The sequence below is a fragment of the Mixophyes fleayi genome, chromosome 6, assembly GCF_038048845.1.
Source record: "Mixophyes fleayi isolate aMixFle1 chromosome 6, aMixFle1.hap1, whole genome shotgun sequence".
Classification (NCBI taxonomy): domain Eukaryota; kingdom Metazoa; phylum Chordata; class Amphibia; order Anura; family Limnodynastidae; genus Mixophyes; species Mixophyes fleayi.
Window position 1 is genome coordinate 226,294,870 of NC_134407.1, and position 24,381 is coordinate 226,319,250.

The window sequence follows — 24,381 nt, forward strand, 5'->3', positions numbered from 1 at the left end:
GTAAACGCCACGACAGGTACAGATGAAAGAGCGTCCTGTACTGTCAGAGTCAGGGACACCTGAACATTGTCAAGGCAAGTGGCCAGTCCTTGCAAACATCGAATTAGCTGGGCCTGATTTGATTCTTGCTGATCCACCCATATCGCCAGGTGTTAAAGCAAATCACAAGCAGGTGGTTCTCCAGCAGAATCCATGTTTCTATGGCCAGAGTATTCTGTCATAAATTCACTAGGGAGACGGGATGTTTACCTGCTAGGAGTTGTCGCAATTTGACAAAGAGGCGCAGAGTCAAACAAACCCCCGGTGTTCACCAGGAACCCCCGAAAGGAGGTTTGGGCTTAGCTGCGTGGAAAGTGCAGGCCCTCAAAGCCAGTCACTAGCAAGGAAGTTGGAGTCTCAAGTAGAGAGTAATGGACAAACCGGGTCAGAACCAGAATGGACAGCGAAGTAATGAGGAGAGATCAGAATTGAAATCAGAACCAGAAGATCCAAAGGGAGCCAATGTGTGAGGCAGAAAAGTAGTTGGGAGCAGGCCAAAGTCAGAACCAGGAAATCCAAACAGAACCAAATCGCCCAGAAGAAAAGTAGTCAGGGTCAGGCTGAAGTCAGCACCAGGATTTCTTAAATTGAATCAGTACCAAGGAGAACAGATGGCACTGGATCAGTGATTGCTGTTACAAGGATGAAAGATGCATCCCGCTGCCTATGCCCGAATGCGCAGACAGGGCAGTAGCAGATGCGAGAAGCGCATTATCGGCAGAAGGCGCAAGTCCTTGCAACAGGAGAGGTGAACAGTGACGGTGCCTGACAATTCCCCAGTGACATTGTCCAACTACCATCTTCATCAGGACACTGCCCTCCCACACAAACACTGGAGCCTTGGAAGCAGAGTAGACATAGGCTAAATTAGCATCCTAACACTTCTATCCATAGAATTACAGTACACAATTCTCCAGGTGGACACATAAGTAGCATAAGAAAACAGTGAAGCAGCCTCTATATATCCCTCTAGCCAATCGCAAGCTTCGGTGTACTCAACTACTGAGAGGAAAGGACAGCAGCTGGACAGAGTAGTAGAGTATGGCACAGAGGTACAGCAAAGAAGGAAATAGCATCACAGAATGATGAGGAATGAGAATCACCAGAGAGTGTGGGGAGGAGACTGGTTAGATCTCTGGGCTGGTAGCTCAATGATATGATGTGAGGAGGAGAGCAGGAGTCTAATAGGGGCTGATAGCTCCTGATGTATGAGAATCACCAGAGTGTGGGGAGGACACTGGTCAGATCTCTGGGCTGGTAGCTCAATGATATGATGTTAGGAGGAGAGCAGGAGTCTAATAGGGGCTGATAGCTCCTGATGTATGAGAATCACCAGAGAGTGTGGGGAGGAGACTGGTCAGATCTCTGGGCTGGTAGCACAATGATATGATGTGAGGAGGAGAGCAGGAGTCTAATAGGGACTGATGGCTCCTGATGTATGAGAATCACCAGAGAGTGTGAGGAGGAGACTGGTCAGATCTCTGGGCTGGTAGCACAATGATATGATGTGAGGAGGAGAGCAGGAGTCTAATAGGGGCTGATGGCTCCTGATGTATGAGAATCACCAGAGTGTGGGGAGGAGACTGGTCAGATCTCTGGGCTGGTAGCACAATGATATGATGTGAGGAGGAGAGCAGGAGTCTAATAGGGGCTGATGGCTCCTGACTCCCCCACTGGGCAAATACAATTCCTCATTAGTTTGTACTGACAGAGGAGGGTGTAGAATAAGAGATTGTTGTAGTGACTGAACAAGGAGAATATGTGACTCTTTTCTGTAATAAGTGTTTATTACTGACCTGTGCTGATATCTGTAGGGATTTCCTCCTCCTTACACTGCTGATCACCCCTCTCTTCTTCTTCCTCTATATCTTCTACCTTAATATGAGTCAGATCTTCATCCTAAATAACCCACAAAACAATAAAATTACACATTAATAATGTCTGATTTCATTAATTGAGAATAAACAGAAGTATATCAGTGCATTATATAGTGAAACGTCACTTTGGTATTTGGTATTCACCTGATACTCTTTTGGGATACTGTGATTTTCCTCTGTACGATCCTGTGAATAAAGAGGACGGGGACATCTCTCTGGGGTATTTCTGTTACTGGATCCATCTGTAGGAGACACACAGTGACTGAATACATTGTTTATAGGTGATTATCAGATGATGTGTATCTAGGTGGTCATCAAAATTACTCTCTCCTTTATATCAATCTCTCCTCTTACCCAGTGATGTGAGGGGCTGGTGATTCTCCATCATCACGTCCTTGTACAGACCCTTGTGTCCTTCTAAATACTCTTACTCCTGTACGGAGAAATAGACAGTGACATCATCCACCTTATAGGAACCTGACACACACAATGATACAGTCATCACCCAGACACATCCCCTGGTGTTACTGTATAATGTCCCATTCCCAGCAGTCACCTCTCCAGTCAGCAGCTGAATGATCTTGTTGGTCAGTTCCAGGATCTTCTGGTCATTGTCTGTCATGTATCAGTGAGTAAGGTGGAGGCACCGTGATGGGGCTCTGGGTCCTGCTCAATCCTCCAGACACATGCCGACTAGATGTCTTCTTCACTACTGTGTAATCCTGTGTATTTAGGTAGATATCAATAAAAATGTAAATTAAAAATCCACCCAAAAAGATTTTAGAGGTTATTTGTACAACAGTCTATTTTCCAGACACAACCCCCGTACTATATGTAACGGTTTCCGATATACAGGAAAGTGGAGTGTATATTCCACCTCTTTTGCAACTCTTACCATCTTCAGTGGTCCCACTGTCTACGGCCGCTCACCACGGATGAATGATCTGCTTTGGACAGAGTAGTGCCAAACAGAAAGATAATGTGGCAATGGGGGTTGGCTTTAGACAAAGGACTCAGAAGATGGTAGGAGAGGTAAGAGCTATAACACTCTAATAGACAGTGTATATAGGAAACAGTTATATGAAAGGGGTAATATTTTAAAAATAAGCTGCACTTGTCTACTTTGCACATTTAAGATCGTCCATAACGTTATTCTCTCGGGAGAGACACAGAGAATCTAAATACTTTTCTGCGGATACTAATTTATCCATGTGGCTGGATCACTTATAACTTATTGTATAAATATATTTAAATTATCAGCGAAGTGCGCCAATGTATATCATTGCATATGTACTAATTTTATTATATTGTATTTCTGTATAGGAAACACATTCATTGCTGAGGTATTGATTTGTAACTTCTGAGACAGTATGTCATGATATAGTTTTGTAACTTTGCTAGAGGAAACCCCAATTAGGCTAATTAGATATTTTTCATTTGTGAGTAACCAAGACTTGAAGGCCCACCAGGAGGTCGTTACCTGTTGTCACGTCTTGTTAGAGAAACAGGAACCTGTCTTAACAATGTAGACTCAGAATGCTTGTAATACAGGAGACTTAACACCCAGTTTTAGGCAATCAAGAGATTGATGTAAATTTTGTTAAAGCTTAAATTGCAAGGCAAGCCCAGCTGGTCCCTAGCAACACACAGACAGTTTGTCATAAGAGGTCCACCCTGTATCAATCCAAATTAAGAAATTGGCTGCATGAACTCTCTATAGCGGTATTGGAAAAGATAGATAATATGTATAGGGATGGTCTATTTGTGAGTACTAATAATTAATCCTTTCCTATCAGTGGTTTATACTATTTATCAGAATGCTGTTCTTTTATTATAAGAGACTGTATCGATGGAAGTGTTTCATGTATTAGCAATTGAAAATGGGATTTTTTAAACTCACGATAAATCCTTTTCTCTGATTCCATCTGGGGGACACTGCTACCATGGGGATGTAGTGGGGAGTGAGGGAGTTGGCACTTAACTAGTTAACTTGCTACTTGTGACCTGCTGACAGACCCCTCCCCTCTGTAACCCCCCCCCTGTAGCTCCTCAGTGTAATTCTAAAAGCCCCAAGGAAGGGGAGAAAAACAACCAAAGACCAAACAGCAGAAGAGCAAAATGAAGGGAACGCAGTGTCCCCCAAATGGAATCAGAGTAAAGGATTTATCGCGAGTATAAAAAATCCCATTTTCTCTTTCATCCTTCTACTGGACCCTGCTGCTATGGGGACTTACAGAAGCAGCCCCCCAAGGGAGGGACCGTTTTTGACTGCCCAGCCTGTAAAACACTACGGCCAAAGCTAGCGTCAGAAGATGCAAAAAAACATTGAACTGGTAGAATTTGGTAAATGTGTGCACCGGCATAGCTCGGCATGGCTGTTCCGACGAGATTCCATTCCGTGCGGTAATGCAGTAATGCGACTGGGCACAGATCAGTTCCCACTGATGTAAGCATACTTAATAGTTGATATAAGCCATCTCGAAATACTCTGCTTAGAAGCAGGCCATTCCCGTTTATGTGGATCAAAAAATACAAAAAATAATCTGAACGTCTAATGCGCGCGGTCCAATGAACATATATGTGTAATGTCCTGACCGCATCCAAAAACTCAGTCTGGTTATCTCCAGAAGGAGTAGAAGGCTCTTGAAAAACTGGAACTACAATTTCCTGTTTCAAGTGAATCCCTGATACTACCTTGGTTTGAAAGGGTGGAGCAGTGCGGAGGACCGTCCTATAATCATGGAAAATAAGGTATGATTCCCTGCATGAAAGAGCCCCAAGTTCCAACACTCTAGGAGCTGAGGCAATTGCTAACAACAACCTTCCACGTCAAGAACTTAAGGTCTGTTGACTGTAAAGGCTCAAAAGGAGGAGACTTAAGCACTAAAATTACCTAATTAAGATCCCATGGAGCAGTGGCACATAGGGAGGCTGAATGTGCAACATACCCTGTAGGAAAGTCCTTATGTCTGGCATGTCCGCCAACCGCAACTGAAAATAGCCTGATAAGGCCGACACCTGAACCTTCAGGGAACCCAAACGGAGGCCTATTTCAAGACCATTCTGTAGAAAAGCCATAAGACAAAGTAGATTAAAAGTCGCAGTATGTGGCGGTCTCTACTCTCACACCACCGTATGTAGGTTTGCCAAATCCTGTGGTAAATACGAGCAGAAACAGGTTTCCTAGCCCGCAAAAGAGTGTTGACCACCCTGTAAGAGAACCCTATTGACCTTCAGAGGCTGGCTTCAACAGCCATACCGTTAAAGTCATCCGAGGCAGGTCCTGATGTCAAAAAGTTCCTTAAAGGAGAAGGTCGTCGCAAACAGGTAACCGAAACCCCAATCGACCCCCATGGACAGAATGTCTGCGAACCAGACTCTGTGTGGCCATTCAGGTGCCACCAGTAGTACTGGCAGGCCTCCCTGCCTGACCCGTCTGAGAACGTGTGGAAGAACCGAGATTGGGGGAAATAAGTAATTCCCAGTCAATTGTCATGACATGTACGTCCACCGCCAGCAGATCCCTAGCCCTTGAGCAGATCCTGGGAACCTGATGGTTGTGCCTCCATGCCATGAGGTCCAGATCTGTGAACAGGCATCTGGAAGACCTCCAGATGAAGAGACTATTCTCCTGGCATTACTGTGTGTATTGTGTGTCGTCTTCCGCCCAGAGTTAATAATAGTTCCGCCCATTCCAGGATCTGAGTTGCCACCTGCATTGCCCTGGCACTCTTGGTCCCCTCCTGCTTGTTGACGTATGCCACTGCCGTGTCATTGTCGGAATGGAGGAGAACTGGGGGAATCCCTGAAGAAAAGCATGAGTTCCCCTCAGCGCCATTATCATGGCTTTCAGCTCTAGTATGTTTATTGGAAGGGAAGCTTCTGTTTCTGACCAAAGGCCCTGGAGGCGAAGATGAAGGGTTACCGCCCCCCAGCCCTGAAGACTGGCGTCCGTCGTGACAATTATACAGAACTCTGGAGAAAACGACCTGCCAACTACCAAATGGTCCCGAACCCTCCACCAGTGAAGGGACGACGGGTCTCCTGAGATAGACGGACAGGCTGGGAGTCCAATCTGAGGTGAGTCCCTGACAACTTTGTTAGAAGATCCCACCAAAACCGTCTGGACTGGAATCTTCCATAAGAAATTGTCTTGAATGTCGAGACCATCTTCCCTAGGAGGTTCATGCAGAGGAGCATGGAGGGAGTGCATTGTGACAAGACCCGGACTGTCAACATTTGAATGGATCACTGATAAATAACTGGATCATGTGGAAATAATTTATTGTAGAAATGTATTTCAATCAGAGGTGCAGGCACCAATGTATAATTTGAAATGCACTTATCCTCTTATATTGGGATGTGTTTTGTATGTAAGTGTCATTGTTTGGGTTTGTAAGGTTGCTAGAGGGAATCTCCAATGAGGCATATGTGGGGAAGGTGTTTGATAGCAGGAAATTCTAACTAAGTTTTTTGATAAAGTGACAAATGCCCGCTCTGGCCAAAGGCCCGAAGGGGGTCGTTACTGTGTGGCCTTTTGTCCAGAGTGTTCAAACCTTTCTGAACATTGTGAACAGCATGTAATGCAGGAAATCACAGCAAGTTATCGGATATCACAGATAAATAAAAATATTGTTAGCTTTGAATTGCATGTAAATCCATATTCGGATAAACAAATTGCATCCTGATTCTAAAAATAACTCGGACCGCAAGGGGGCGGCTTATCCAGTGAAGCTGCGCTCAAATGTGTATAAAAACAGCACTGTTTTGTATTAAAAGTTGTTCTTCTGATTTCATCTGACCTGATCACTGGTACCTCCAATCAGTGTGACTGCAAATAAACATCACTTGCTTTAAACACCTGCTTGAAAATACCTTCCATGTTGAAAATCCTGTGACCTACAAATTAGACGCAAAACCTAATCCATTCCCGGCTGTTTCTGAGGTTTGGACCCAGTTTTTCCAGTACCAGCGCTTTGCCTGCTACCCTGCATCTCTGGTCAGTGTGATAGGCCAGGGGGGATCCATCCACAGCAACACTGATCTAAAGGCAAGAGGTCAGGTGTACCAGTCCAAATGCTCAGCAAGGGGGTACACTAACAGCGGGAGTTATCAGACAGAAGCGGCTCTAGGTGGGGTGAAGGTGCCTACTGGTGCCAGCAGAGCGCCACCTATAGCGTAATGTGCGTGTTTAGGATAAAGACAGGAGACGGTGACAAGGCAAACCCCACCGGTCCCCAGCAAAACGTCAGGGTCAGAGACTGTATATACTGTAGACACTGATGTAGAGACAGTACACTGTATATACTATAGATATAGATATAAGGACAGGACACTGTATATACTGTAGACACTGATGTAGAGACAGTACACTGTATATACTATAGATATAGATGTAGGGACAGTACACTGTATATACTATAGATATAGATGTAGGGACAGGACACTGTATATACTATAGATATAGATGTAGGGACAGGACACTGTATATACTATAGATATAGATGTAAGGACAGGACACTGTATATACTATGGATGTAGGGATAGGACACTGTATATACTATAGATATAAGGACAGGACACTGTATATACTATAGATATAGATGTAAGGACAGGACACTGTATATACTATAGATGTAGGGACAGGACACTGTATATACTATAGATATAAGGACAGGACACTGTATATACTATAGATGTAAGGACAGGACACTGTATATACTATAGATATAGATATAAGGACAGGACACTGTATATACTATAGATATAGATGTAAGGACAGGACACTGTATATACTATAGATATAAGGACAGGACACTGTATATACTATAGATATAGATATAAGGACAGGACACTGTATATACTATAGATATAGATATAAGGACAGGACACTGTATATACTATAGATATAGATATAAGGATAGGACACTGTATATACCATACTTGCCAACTCTCCCGCATTGTCCGGGAGACTCCCGCATTTTGCGAGAGTCTCCCGGACGAGTGTAGCAATCTCCCTGATAGGAAGGGGGAAAAATTTAGTTTAAACGCCGCGATTCATCCGGAATCGCGGCGTTTAGCCCCGCCCCCACTGTAAAATGACGCGATTTGCGTCATTCCGTCACGGGGGCGGGGCCAAAATGACGCGATTTCGCAGCCCCGCCCCCTGCACGCCCACGTCCCAGCCGGCATCTCCCGGAAGAAAAAAAATAAATGTTGGCAAGTATGGTATATACTATAGATATAAGGACAGGACACTGTATATACTATAGATGTAAGGACAGGACACTGTATATACTATAGATATAGATATAAGGACAGGACACTGTATATACTATAGATATAGATGTAAGGACAGGACACTGTATATACTATAGATATAAGGACAGGACACTGTATATACTATAGATATAAATATAAGGACAGGACACTGTATATACTATAGATATAGATATAAGGACAGGACACTGTATATACTATAGATATAGATGTAGGGACAGGACACTGTATATACTATAGATATAAGGATAGGACACTGTATATACTATAGATATAGATGTAAGGACAGGACAGTGTATATACTATAGATATAGATGTAAGGACAGGACACTGTATATACTATAGATATAGATGTAAGGACAGGACACTGTATATACTATAGATATAGATATAAGGACAGGACACTGTATATACTATAGATATAAGGACAGGACACTGTATATACTATAGATATAGATATAAGGATAGGACACTGTATATACTATAGATATAAGGACAGGACACTGTATATACTATAGATGTAAGGACAGGACACTGTATATACTATAGATATAGATATAAGGACAGGACACTGTATATACTATAGATATAGATGTAAGGACAGGACACTGTATATACTATAGATATAAGGACAGGACACTGTATATACTATAGATATAAATATAAGGACAGGACACTGTATATACTATAGATATAGATATAAGGACAGGACACTGTATATACTATAGATATAGATGTAGGGACAGGACACGGTATATACTATAGATATAAGGATAGGACACTGTATATACTATAGATATAGATGTAGGGACAGGACACTGTATATACTATAGATATAAGGACAGGACACTGTATATACTATAGATATAAATATAAGGACAGGACACTGTATATACTATAGATATAGATGTAAGGACAGGACACTGTATATACTATAGATATAAGGACAGGACACTGTATATACTATAGATATAAATATAAGGACAGGACACTGTATATACTATAGATATAGATATAAGGACAGGACACTGTATATACTATAGATATAGATGTAGGGACAGGACACTGTATATACTATAGATATAAGGATAGGACACTGTATATACTATAGATATAGATGTAGGGACAGGACACTGTATATACTATAGATATAGATGTAAGGACAGGACACTGTATATACTATAGATATAAGGACAGGACACTGTATATACTATAGATATAGATGTAAGGACAGGACACTGTATATACTATAGATATAAGGACAGGACACTGTATATACTATAGATATAAGGACAGGACACTGTATATACTATAGATATAGATGTAGGGACAGACACTGTATATACTATAGATATAGATGTAAGGACAGGACACTGTATATACTATAGATATAGATGTAAGGACAGGACACTGTATATACTATAGATGTAGGGACAGGACACTGTATATACTATAGATATAGATGTAAGGACAGGACACTGTATATACTATAGATATAGATGTAGGGACAGACACTGTATATACTATAGATATAGATGTAAGGACAGGACACTGTATATACTATAGATATAGATGTAAGGACAGGACACTGTATATACTATAGATATAAGGACAGGACACTGTATATACTATAGATATAGATGTAGGGACAGACACTGTATATACTATAGATATAGATGTAGGGACAGACACTGTATATACTATAGATATAGATGTAAGGACAGGACACTGTATATACTATAGATATAGATGTAAGGACAGGACACTGTATATACTATAGATATAAGGACAGGACACTGTATATACTATAGATATAAGGACAGGACACTGTATATACTATAGATATAGTGATCACCATTAGACTATAAGGACTGACATCCCCAGAACAGGCTGTATAATGAGGGTATGTTATATAATACAGGATTTACAGCGTATGATGACTATAACTTACACTATATACATATAATAACAAGACACAGACATGTAATAAGAGAATATAATCATTGTTATTACCAGCTGCCAGTCACAGCAATGTCTTCTCTCACCAGGAAGATATCAGACACAACTTCCGATGTTTGGCTCCCTCAACTTCCGGTCTGTGCGTTCCACAGAGCGTATCACGATGCAATGCAAATTGTCTACAACAAAATGGCCGCTACAGAGATTCCTGCTCCCTGGTGATCTGTGTGATAAGGAGACCTGAGATCCGGGACACTACATTACCCATGATCCTCAGCAGTGTATTAGAGGACAGAGAGCTGTGTGTGATATATGTGGTACTACATTACCCATGATCCTCAGCAGTGTATTAGAGGACAGAGAGCTGTGTGTGATATATGTGGTACTACATTACCCATGATCCTCAGCAGTGTATTAGAGGCACAGAGAGCTGTGTGTGATGTATGTGGTACTACATTACCCATGATCCTCAGCAGTGTATTAGAGGACAGAGGGCTGTGTGTGATGTATGTGGTACTACATTACCCATGATCCTCAGCAGTGTATTAGAGGGACAGAGAGCTGTGTGTGATGTATGTGGTACTACATTACCCATGATCCTCAGCAGTGTATTAGAGGACAGAGGGCTGTGTGTGATGTATGTGGTACTACATTACCCATGATCCTCAGCAGTGTATTAGAGGACAGAGGGCTGTGTGTGATGTATGTGGTACTACATTACCCATGATCCTCAGCAGTGTATTAGAGGACAGAGGGCTGTGTGTGATGTATGTGGTACTACATTACCCATGATCCTCAGCAGTGTATTAGAGGCACAGAGGGCGCTGTACCTATGAACCACCACTACAATCCTTCCCACTGCTGACAGGGGCTCATATACTATTATATATAAGACTCACTCACATCAGTCACACAGCTCTGGGTCTTCCCCTGTAACACTATTACCTGGTTACATGCTCTGTGTTACTGCCTGGCTGGGTGCACAGCTCATCTTGTGTCCTGCCTGTGGCTGGTCCCCTCACCTCCCACATGGGGAGATGATGGGTTAATACCTGATGTTCCTGTGCTCTATGGGTTATACCCCAGCACTAAGAAATTAGATATATATTAAACTGTATAGTTATTAATTTAAATGTAAATATTTAACGTACGGACGCTGTGTTAGTAACCGGCGCGCAGCGGCAGAAAGGTCTAAGACTCCGCATTGGGAGTGTAAATGTATTAATTTTCATATTGTTTATGTATTGATTGATGAGGTAATATGTCATGTTGAAGGAAGCTTGTTTCTGGAAGAAGGAAAACCCCCTTGCTAATGAAGTCTTTTCATCTGTAATTTTGTTAAATTTAAATTGTGTTCTCTCCAGATCTAGAGAATATTATATCCTGAGGTTAAACATCAGGGGGTAAATGTATTAATCTGCGATTCTAGCAAATTGACGATATTCGGCGGCTTTTCTGGGCAAATTTAAAACAGCAATGTGTTTAAAGGCAAAACTTAACTATATCTCAGACTTTGTGGTGCCAGCTAGGATCAGGGGGCGGGGTTACCCCCTGCCAACATGTGTGTCAGAAACTGTATAAAAAGAGCCCTGGTTGACCATGTTTTGTATTATTCCATCTGTAACTTCTGGAGATCACTAGTGCCTCAAACTAGTGTGTAAAGGTCTTCTTGAACTAATAAACATCACTGCTTAAGGATCCTGCTTTCACGACTACTTACCTGCTGTAATTCCTGTGACCTACAGCTTAGACCAAATCTAATCCGTTATCCGGCTGTTCTGAGGTTTGGACCCAGCATCCAGTACCAACGCTCTGCCTGCTACCTGCAGCTCTGGCCAGTGTGATAGGTCAAATGGAACCATCCACAGCAACCCTGATGTATAGGAAAAGGTCAGGGGTACCAGCCCAGGTGCCCAGTGAGGGGGTACACTAACAGCAGGAGTTACCAGGAAGGACGCGGTTCCAGGAGCCGGTGAAGGAGCCTAGTTGTGGCAGCACAGCTCCCTTATAGCATTTACAGGATAAAGGAAAGGGACGGTGGTAAGACAGGCCCAGCCGGTTCCCATCACCATGAGAGGGTGGCACAGGAGGTCCATCCTTACAACCCTTCACTCTGCCATTTGTATATTAACTGTTCAAACCTATACTGTGCACTATTTACCAAGCGCTATTGTAACCCTTCACTACCATAAATTAATACTGTATCAAGACTGATTGTATTTAACCCTACTTGTCCTATAATGGAGGTTACCTCTATAGTCTTTCTTATCCACACAATCTCTCTCTCACATGCATGCTGTCTCTCCTCTCGCACACACACACACACACACTTTCTCTCACATGCATGCTGTCTCTCTTCGCGCGCACACACACACAATCTCTCACATGCATGCTGTCTCTCCTCACACACACACACACACTCTCTCTGACATGCATGCTGTCTCTCCTCGCGCACACACACACACTCACACTATCTCTCTCACATGCATGCTGTCTCTCCTCGCACACACACACTCTCTCTTACATGCTGTCTCTCGCACACACACACACACTCTCTGACATGCATGCTGTCTCTCCTCGCGCACACACACACACAATCTCTCTCTCACATGCATGCTGTCTCTCCTCGCGCACACACACACACAATCTCTCTCTCACATGCATGCTGTCTCTCCTCGCGCACACACACACACACACTCTCTCTCTCACATGCATGCTGTCTCTCCTCGCGCACACACACACACACACTCTCTCACATGCATGCTGTCTCTCCTCGCGCACACACACACACAATCTCTCTCTCACATGCATGCTGTCTCTCCTCGCGCACACACACACACTCTCTCTCTCACATGCATGCTGTCTCTCCTCGCGCACACACACACACACACTCTCTCACATGCATACTGTCTCTCCTCGCGCACACACACACACTCTCTCACATGCATGCTGTCTCTCCTCGCACACACACACACACTCACATGCATGCTGTCTCTCCTCGCACACACACACACACACTCACATGCTGTCTCTCCTCGCACACACACACTCTCTCTCTCTCTTACATGCATGCTGTCTCTCGCACACACACACTCTCTCTCACATGCATGCTGTCTCTCCTCGCGCACACACACACACTCTCTCTCCCAGCTATACTATATATGTTTTGCAGCCATTATCTCTCTCCTAATATACCTTACCACGCTCTCTCTTAACACGAACATACAGACACATGTACACAGAGAGGAAGGACTAATATCACATACATTATTTCTATCTTTATATGCACACATGTATTAAATGTACTGTATGTAAGGATTATATATATGTATATTGTGTATATTGTTTTAGGGCAGTTGACAGATAGTCCAGCTCTATGCAGTGATGGTGGTGTGGAGGCAATGTGTAAAGGGGGGGGAGGGGAATGGTAGTAAAGAATGGAACTAAAATAATGTAATGTAAAAAGTATATATAAAATCAGTTTAAATGAAGGAAATGACAAAAGTAAAAATGATTTTAGAAATTATAATAAATACCCACACAAGGCAATGATTAAAGCTCTTTTAGGTATAATGTATCGGAGAGGCGAGTCTCCCACAGATCACAGTGTGGAACAGAAGGCAGCTCTTACCCTATATCTTGAATGCCAAATCTTCTGTTCTATGTGATGGCGTCTTCTGATAGAGGTGGAACTTACACTGGAAAGAGGACTGCAGAGACCAGCGGGAGACACTGTGAGGGATGTGTCTCTAATGCGTTTAGTCTATATCAAATTCTCAACCTGGTGTATGCTCTTTGTATTTATTGTATTATTTTGCCTCTATTTATTATACCGCTGCCGCACTTGGTTTTTATTCAGCAAAAAGCCAGAATTTAAGCCACGGTGTGGTATAGAATGCGGTAAATGGAGCCACGTGAGTAGCTTACATGGACTTAGTGGTGATGCTTTAGCTCTCTGATCAATAGTACCTCAAACTAGTGTGAATCGGTTCTTCTTAGGACCTCTTAAGCTAATAAACATCACTGCTTAAGGATCCTGCTTCGACGCCTACTTACCTGCTGTAATTTCTGTGACCTACAGATTAGACCAAGATCTAATCCATTATCCAGTTGTTCTGAGTTTGGGACCCAGCATTCAGTACCAACGCTCTGCCCGCTACCTGCAGCTCTGGCCTGTGTGATAGGCCAGGGGGAACCATCCACAGAAACCCTGATCTGAAGGAAGAGGTCAGGGGTACCAGCCCAGGTGCCCAGCAAGGGGGTACACTAGCAGTGAGAGTTACCCAGATGGAAGCAGTTCTAGGTGTTGTTGAAGGAGCCTTGTAGCAGTACAGTCTCTCCTACTGCGGTTAGAGGGGTGCATTTCGGATAAAGAGATGGGACGGTAGCAAGGCAAGCCCAGCCAGTCCCCAGAAACATGACAAGGTGGCATAGATCCATTCTGTCACACCTCCGTTGTACATAAGAGCTCCGCAGGAGTTTTTAATGGTCACTGGTAATAATACAAGCTGGTCATCCAATGGAGGTATAGGAGTTATGGAGCAGTATGAATCTTTGCTGGTTACAAGCCTGGATCAATGGAACCACCATTAGGCTGTTACACCGTATCCGGTTGTGGTAGGACAAGCAAGGAGGTAGCTTGCGATGGAGTGGCAAATACAGATTTGGCATAGGCTCTGGGGAATGCGGGATTCACTACATCAATATCAAAATACATATTGCCAATTAAAACAGGATCCTGCAATTAAAATTAGAGACAAATATAGAGATTTCATTAAATAATAGGAAGAAGATAACGAGAGATGAGATTTCTTATCTTGAAGTAGATCAACCAACTACGCCACTTATATATATTTCTCCAAAAGTTCACAAAAGCACCACCATACCCTCGGAAGATCAATTATCTCGGGCATAAACAGCATTACAACAAATTATCATTTATTGATTCACATTTACAAACTATAGTGAAGGCAACTCCAACTTACCTTAAGGATACCTGTGACATCTTATAATTAACAGATATCACATGGGAGGATAATTTTATATTAGTTACAGCAGATGTAACTGTATTGTACACGATTATACAAAATAGTGCAGGAATTAAAGCTGTAGAATCCTGAGAAATACTAATTATTCCAATAAATTTATTGGATTCATATTAGAAGGAATTTGTTTCATTTTAGAAAATAATTACTTTTATTTTGACGGGAAATGTTATCTTCAAAAAACAGGCAAGGCGATGGGCACCAGGTTTGCCCCAAGTGACGCCAACTTATTTATGGCAAGCTGGGAACATCAATTTTTGGGAGATAATATCCGCTTTGGGACAAACCTGGTGTCCTGGTATCGCTACATCAATGTTTTTTTCATTTGTAATGTGGATCTCCAATCTCTGAACTTTTTTTGTAATTATATTAATAATATTAAAGAAAATATTGTATTCACCTTTTCTGTAAATAGGGAATCGGTTAATTTTTTAGATTTGAATATAGATATAAAACAAAGTAAAATTCAATCCAAGAGTTATAAAAAGTCCACTGATGTTAATTCCTACTTACTAAGAAATAATGAGCACCATGAAAATTGGCTTAAGGGTGTACCATACAGCCAATTTTTGAAGATTAAGAGGAACTGCACGGATGAAAAGATCTTAATAGATCACCTATATCATGGTTGTCCAACCCACGGCCCGCGGGCCGCATGCGGCCCAGCATGCCTGTAAATGTGGCCCAGCAGGAGTTTTGGTTGTGGCAAGGGGGCAGCGCTGAAAAAAAAAATCCTGCAAAGAAAAAAAAGAATACTTACCTTGCGGTCATGTCGTCATCACACCCGACATCCATTGCGTAGCGCAGCACAGAGGAGTCACCCGCGCGAACTATCAGCAGCAGTGAAAGATTATCCAGTATCTTATTGTTGTTACTCTGAATTTGGACTTTCTGCACCATGCAATTATGAACTAGCTGTGTTCTCTGTATGTATCTAATATAAATATTAAGAGATAATTGTATTTTTAATATTTTAAACCAGGGGTGTCCAACCTTTTAGCTTCCCTGGGCCACATTCGAAGACGACGAGTTGGTTTGGCCCGCACATAAAATACACTAACACTAACGATAGCTGATCATCGAAAAAACCATAGAAAACATAGTTAACATATTAAACTTACTTGGAAATGAAGTTAGTAAGAGTTAGGAAACCTGTTGCAGAATCATGATTAAAGCAGTAGTCCCATTACCAGCTACAATTTAACTTACCTGCATTTGCCCCTTAGTGGGGTTCGGGAAATTGAATGCCAAAAACTTTTTTTCCCTCTCTTTCTGCACCCATGAATCATTCTTTTTATTGACCAGTTTGAAATGGTCACGATATAGGTAGCATCAGGAGGACTAATAGAAATCTACAGAGATTTAAAGATAGGGTGGCGGGAAAAATGGCTCATGGAGCAGCCTCCGATGAGGGTAACTGGGTGATATTTTCACCCTACTCAGCACTGCACATTTAAAATGAACGAGACTTGACGGTGGAACTGGAGTAATGGTGGAATGCAAGTCGCATTCACCATCTTCTGATATTGATCTAAAGGACTCTCATAATGAGGCTGTGAAACGCACGCGGCGTCCCTCCATCTCTATATTGGCTTTAACAAAGTCCCATTAAACACAAGAAGTGGATTTTTAGTAATATTTTCCAGTATTTCCCCGATTACAGTGGATTTTATATAAATATATATATATATAAATATTTTTTGCAGACAAGGATGGACATGATCATCCGTGTTAAAATATGGAACATGTTTACTAAGAATGTAAATGCAAATATGTATGATACCAAACTTTTTGAATAGGAAAATTATTTTTTTTACAAAGTTTTGTTTTCATTATGGTCTCATATATGATGTTTTATATGTTTCATAAATATTGACCTTCTGACCTATGAACTTATCATAAAGAGACTTCCTGTATAAAAGGGAGTCAGTAATAGGAAGCCATATCCTTGAAAAAGACCCATCTTGTAAGGTTTCAGTTTAAAGGGCCTTGAATCTTGGAACAAAGGGGAACCCTCTGAATACCATCTCAAACACCGGAGGAGTAGAGTTTGCTGCAGATTTCCCGGGCATTTTATTGACATCACACTTACTCTTGTCTCCATCTGGTAGGAACCCTAATATAGCACCAAGTTAAAGCGTTCCAATTTTAATGTTTTAACGTATGTTTTTATGTATACGTATCAAATGTGAAATAAATAAATGTTTTAGATGTAAACGGTATCACACCAGGTCCATTTTTTTTTTTCAATATTTCTCACATGTCAAGATCGAGGGATTTATTTACGGATTTATATGGAACTCATTGTCTTTCCTCTGCCCAGACTCCCATCCCACCATGACCTCTCTTGTCGTCAACAACACCACCATCTCTGTCACCCAACTTCGCTGCCTGGGTGTCACCCTCGACTCCTCTCTCTCTTTTGCCCCCCACATTCATTTCCTTGCCCAGTACTGTCGCTTCCAACTACGCAACATCGCGCGCATCCGTCCCTTTCTCTCTCAGGATGCCACCAAAACTATCATCCACGCACTCATCTCCCGCCTGGATTATTGCAACCTCCTCCTCACTGGTCTCCCCCACTCCCATCTCTCCCCTCTATAATCAATGCGGCCGCAAGACTCATCTTTCTCTCACGCCGCTCCTCTGCCTCGCCTTACACTGGCTTCCCTTCCCCTACAGAATGTTTTTCAAACTCCTCACCACCACGTACAAGGCTCTCTCCCACTCTACTGTCCCCTATATCTCTAACCTCCTCACCATTCACACTCCCGCCCGCTCCCTGCGCTCAGCCAATGATCGCCGTCTCTCCTACACTTTTATCAGCTCTTCCCACTCCAGAATCCAAGACTTTTCCCGTGCTGCCCCCCTTCTCTGGAATGACCTCCCTCGTTCCATCCGTCTCTCTCTTAATCTGTGCTCCTTCAAACGGGCTCTTAAAACTCACCTGTTCCTCAAAGCCTACCAACCATCCACTTAACCCCTCATCTCCTCCACTCGCTCTTCCCTCTCTCCCCCTTGCCTCATCTGGCTCCCCTTGTGCCTGTTCTGTTCTCCTTTAGGATGTAAGCTCACATGAGCAGGGCCCTCTTCCCTCATGTCTCCCTACCTGTTCCTCTGCTCCGTATTTATTGCATTAGGCTGCCTGGAGTTTCTGAAGTATTGGTATTTTTGTTTATTGTTCAGTACTGTTTCACCCTGTATAGTCTACTGTTTGTACTGTGTACGGCGCCACGGGAATCTTGTGGTGCCTAACAAATAAATGATAATAATAATAAAATAATAATAATTTATTTAAGGAGACCTAAACCAACACCACAGAGGAAAAAGAGAATCACCAAGCACTTTTATACAACGCCTGTCTTATCGTTTGTTCTAATAAGTGCTCGCACGAAAGGATAGAAATAAAATAAAACATTTTTGACATCTTATATTTATTGGAGATGAATTTACAGTTGATCGTCTAGTAAGTGGAATTCCATAAGAGGTACACAGCGGAAGCACAAGTCACATGGATATATTTATTCACAAAAATAATTAATAATTTGTAATATGAATAGATTTTTTTTGTTTGAAGCAATATCACACTATGGCTTAAATTTTTTATTTTCATGTCACATTTCACTTGAATAATGTATGTGGAGAGGATGTCACAACAGCAGTGGATAAAGGATCTAAACTTCAGCAAAGTGTTTGTTTATGATATTTGTCACAATATATATAATAATGTTCTACACATTCCAGTCTATTTGATGTGACCGTGTGAGGGGATCAGACACCATCTCCTGGGTAAACAGCAGCAATGATGTCACACAAGTACAACCAGCCTCAGACAGTTACATTAGGCAACAAAAATAAAAGATAACTTCAAAATAAAGACCTTGCCGTCTGGCTCTAACTAAATATATGTCAAGTCTGACTACTAACTAAAGTAAAACATAAACAGTGCCGTATGGTTCAGTCACAGACAAAGCAGCAAGGTCTTCTCTCACTGAGACGATTCAAAATAATCAGTCACGTGCAATCCTAGGAGGATATATACTGATACTGGGTGTATACACTCAAATTCTTGACCGGACTATATAGATGTATATGTGTATAAAAAGAAGAGGATTAATTATCCGTGCAGTACACAGTTGATTCAAGTCATCAGAGATATGAAGTTGCCTGCTGGCGATGAAACGCATCAAAGGGGATTTTTAATATTGTTTTTGGCTACAATCACCACTTATACTTATAATCAAATAGCCATCGGGTTTTGTGCAATTATATTTGGATGACTGAGGAAAGACGCTCTGTGTTATGTGAGGCTGTACTAAACTACATCTGGATCTGCCTCCACCCCCTGGGGAACTGATACACTTACGTGTCTACGGAATCTATCCAAGTCTGGGAACCGGATTCAAGATCAATCGTTTTTGGGGGAATCTTTGGCGGCAACACTTCCCAACACGAGTTGGTTGAGAACTTTCGGAAGGTGCGGGTCCGGCGGCTTATTGCCATTCCAGGTATTTGGTAAGAGACTTGAATCAACTGTGTACCGCACGGATAATTAATCCTCCCCTTTTTATACACATATACATCTATATACTCCAAGAATTTAGGTGCATAAACCCAGGATTCTTTACAGTACCAATATATATTCTCGTAGGATTGCACGTGACTGATTATTTTGAATTATCATAAATATATACCACTATGGTGTCTTCTGACATTTTGCTCCATGCTTGGATTATCTATATATGACTAGACATATTGAATATGTAGGTGCACCTACTGATGTATTTTTTGTGGTATTTTGACATCTGAAAATTCAAGTGGTATTTTTTATTTTTTTTAACTTTTTATTAGAAACATCTTTTCCCATAGAAAATGCATTACAGAATCTCGAGAGGTTAAACAGAAATAAATAACACGTGTTTACATACAACAGATTCTCTCGCACTTGGGAGATAAATGTATATTTATCTATCTAATACTGCAAAGATGTTATTTTAACCTTTCAAGTTTGAAGGGTATAAAAAGGGGGGGGGGGTGGTATACAGGGACCAAAGGGAGGGACGGGTGGGGGGGGGGGGGGGGGGGGGTAAATGATTCACGCATCCAGTAAGAGAACAAGTATGTTTGCTTAGGAATATCCACTAGAACTGAAGTGGAGATTGATTGTGATATATGGCCCATGGGGTCCAAATTTTGTAGAAGGAGACGGAGGAGCCCCTCAGCACACCAGTAATGTGTTCCATCTGGTAAGTGTGCCAGATCCGACTGCAGATCAAGTGGTATTTTTTGATTGTGATCTCTGATTAATATTTTATGGTTATTAGTATTGTTCTATAGAATAAATTCTTATTTTTTTGAACCTACACAGTGTACAATTATTCGTTAGTGGCTTGGGTGACCGATGCATTTTTTTGTTCATATATTTTATTATTTTGGGGACGCAGACCCCCAAGCATTGGCACCTGAATACCACACATAGTTAGCGCCAAGGGGATTATTTTCCTTTTTTTTTCCCTCTCACTGAGACTCACCAGCCTCAGTCCCCAGGCAGAGAGAATGTGCTGAGAAGCAGCTTTTACCTGCAATGCTCAGGTGCACATCCTAATTAGCAGCAGGTTAGCAGGTCACCTGAAAGACCCGACTACAGGCCTAATGGATGGAACCCACCCTACTCTTTCCATCCATAAAACCCGGGACCCTTTCCTTTCCGGCTTTTACACAAGTCTTTAGTCTTGCAGCAGCTCACAGCTACTACAAACACACATTCTCCTGGGGTTTTAAAAGCAGTATGTGAGAATTCTAGGCGAAACACTCCTGTTACAATACACTTCACCCTTGATTCTGTCACAGTGAATACAGACAATAGCGCTGGAAACTCTTTTCATATTCTTCTATATCCCAGAAAAATCATTGAAAGTGATCAGGCTACATATTTTCTGGGGATGTCTTTCAAGTTATGTGTAAGCTCATGGGTACTGATAGTTATACACTCCCTATAGGCCACAAGCCATTGGGAAAGTAGAGAAGGTAAATGGTATTATCAAGAACAAACTGAGTAAGGTGATAGTTGAAACTGGATTGACTTGGTCGGAAGCAATACCACTAGATCTCCACAGCATCAGTAACACCCCTAGGCCACCTCTTTACCTGTCACCTTTTTAGATACTTTTTGGCAGACAACCTCACTTGACGGTAGATCCCGAAGATGATTTAAAATGGAATAATTAAGCGACTGTTCAAATTTTATAAAGAGGAGCAAACAGTTGAGACAGCAACAAAGGAATTTCAAAATACTGTCCTCTGATATGCCAGACAATATGAGGTCATGAGGTTGAATCTGGGGAATATGTTATGAACTTCAATTTCCTACCTTCAGGTTGTTTAACAGACAGTTGGGAAGGCCCGCACCAAGTGTTGATGACCAGCACCACATTCCTGAAAGTGGCAGAAAGAGACACTTGGATCCAGTCCACTCACTGCAGAAAAGTCAACAATCCGAAGGTTCAAGATAAGACCGAGGCTGACGTTACAACCCCGTCACTCGGAAATCTGTTCCTTGAGACTTAAAACCTTAAAACAACTGAGCCAAGGATTTCGCAAGGATGACTCTCCCATTGTGGAGCTACTGTCTTTTTCTCATCCCTATTTTTCTAGGACAATCTATTTTTGCAGTAGTGATCTGGAGATGGAGATTGGTTCAGGCAACAGTACTGATGTTGTGGAAATGAAGGAGAGTATGTTAGCACAATCAGTACAACCTAACACATTATTCAATTCAGGGGTAAAGAAAAGCTCTGCTAACCCTGGAGCTCAGATACAGTGTGAGGGGCTATTGTCTGAAGAATAGTGTGTCTGTAAGTACTATGACCCCATGATTAAGAGAAGTGTCAGTGTAATAATAAATTGAATTTGGGCAGACATCCATTACATGATTATTACTCATTGGTGCGTAAGGTCTTAAACCAAACTGAATGCTGGGTATGCTCTCATGTGCCTTAGGGACAAAATAATGTAAGATTAGCACCTTTTATCTCTGAGGTTCTCAAATAACAGGGGGGGAGCAATAGAAGGGAGATATAATATTACATGGTCCCCTTGTTTGAAACTTTCGCCAATATACAGTAGACAGGTCTCTGATGTGGATGACTTTTTTCACATGCAAAGAAACTTCTGAGTATTGGGAAGCCGAACTGAATGATCAGACAATAGCCTGCAACAGAAGTATTGATAAAAAAATCAAAAGAAAAACATCAACATTATAAGAGCGCAATTAACTAAAAAGGATGAAAGGTTTCATAGACGAGGTTATGTTACCAAACATAAGAAATTGTTAGTTGGGAAAGTTCCTCTCGGGTACTGTTTAAATGTTATACAAGCTGAGACTTGCCTTAAACAGATGGAAATGCTAGGCATGGGGAACTTTAGTAAAATATTGTGTATTGATATAACAGATTATATTGCCTTATATCCTTCTAGATAATGTATATTACATACATGGGTATATGGAGTACAAATAGTTAAATTCAAGCTCCAAAGATGTTTTCTAGGAGGAATAGTTCCTAGAATAATGAATATCTCTCATGATAAAATGACTGACATCCACAGAACAACTTCACCTCCATATGTACACAAACAGTATGAACATAGAGACAAAAGAAATATGATTCCAGGTGAAAAGACAAACAAACAAGAAAACCCTGTAGCTGCATATTTAATTAGAGTCCACAGGATTCCAGATCATGGTCGCATTGGACCCTGCTAAGACCATTTGGGGAACTCTAAATTATAAATATATAGAAGATCTAGCAAAACTGACATTACCGAGATGTACGATGACACATTCAATTATATAGATAAGGAGCTGTAGGCTCATAAGGAATTAGTACAGCATAATGTGACAGGATGGACCTTCTATGCCACCCTAACTGTTGCGTTGCTGGGGACCAGCTGGGGTTATCTTGCCACCAGCTCCTTTCTTTCTCCTAAATGCACCCTCTAACCACAGTAAGAGGGGCTTTTGCTGCTGCCACTACTAGGCCCTTTAGCAGCACCTAGAACCGCGTCCTTCTGAGCAACTTTCGCTGCTAGTGTAGCCCCTTGCTGGCAGGGCCGGATTAAGGGAATGCAGGCCCCTGGGCTAAGGGGCCTCCATTCCCACGTGAGGCCCCCTTCCTGTGATCAGGGCCGCCCCCCCTCCCCCTGGTGATCCGAGCCGGCCCCCCCGCCGGCACTTACCTCCTTCTCCGGCGCACTGTACACTCTTTACTGAGATCTCGTGAGTGAGACTCACGAGATCTCCTCAGCAAGGAGAATACAGCGCGCCGGGGAAGTACTGCAGGGAAAGGGCTTAGCAGCACTGATCGGGCTGAGGGCGCCCCCGCCCCCGACCAATCAATACTGCTGCTGAGCACTTTTAAGGGCCCTCTGGATGCCATAGGCCCCTGGGCTGTAGCCCAGTTAGCCCTATGGTTAATCCGGCCCTGCTTGTTGGGCATCTGGCTGGTACCCCTGACCTCTTCCTTTAGATCACGGTTGCTGTCGATGGTTCCCCTGACCTATCACACTGGCCAGAGCTGCAGATAGCGGGCAGAGCGTTGGTAGTTGGTCTCAACCCCAGATTAGATTTGGTCTAATCTACAGGTCACAGGAATTACAGTAGATAAATAGTGGTCAAAGCAGGATATTGAAGCAATGATGTTTTATTAGCTCGAGTCTTAATAAGGGCAGTTACACAAGTTTGTGGCACTAGTGATCTCCAGAAAGGTACAGATGGAATAATACATTACATGGTCAAACAGTGCTTTTTTTTATACAGTTTTGAACACAGCCCGAAAGGGGGTAAACCAGCCTCTTTTTCCGGCTAGGCCCCGAAATATCTGGTATTACATCAGATAATTTAACATCAGTAGCGATATTGTTTCCAGACTTGGAGCTAACACAAATCTAAGCACTAACAAAATTCACATCAATATGTGATATCCTAAATCACTTTGTTCAATGGTTTCCTTTCACTTTAACAAGGCAGGATAACAGGAAATGACTCCCTGCTGTACTTTCAGGCTAAAAAGACGTGTTGGTCACTTCAGATGAAAATAATTAATTAGCATGAGGCTTCCTTTAGAAAAGTTACGAAAATCCAATTCCCTCCCTCATAAACACATTTCCTATACAGAAGTACAACG

The 24,381-nt window shown here is 42.2% G+C and overlaps 2 protein-coding genes across 28 annotated transcripts in view; one reads left to right on the forward strand and one right to left on the reverse strand.

Moving 5' to 3' along the window:
- Window positions 1-24,381, forward strand: part of LOC142160072 (uncharacterized) — a 1,559,230-nt gene that overhangs the window by 1,123,478 nt on the left and 411,371 nt on the right. The window lies entirely within an intron of this gene.
- Window positions 1-24,381, reverse strand: part of LOC142160103 (uncharacterized) — a 212,450-nt gene that overhangs the window by 8,870 nt on the left and 179,199 nt on the right. For 5 of the 6 annotated variants that reach the window (XM_075215053.1, XM_075215054.1, XM_075215055.1 and 2 more), the window contains one exon: window positions 1,836-1,938. The exons of the other annotated variant lie outside the window; for it this stretch is intronic. In XM_075215053.1, the coding sequence (XP_075071154.1) occupies window positions 1,836-1,938 (103 nt within the window). The remainder of the gene's footprint in view (window positions 1-1,835; window positions 1,939-24,381) is intronic. 6 annotated transcript variants of the gene reach the window in all.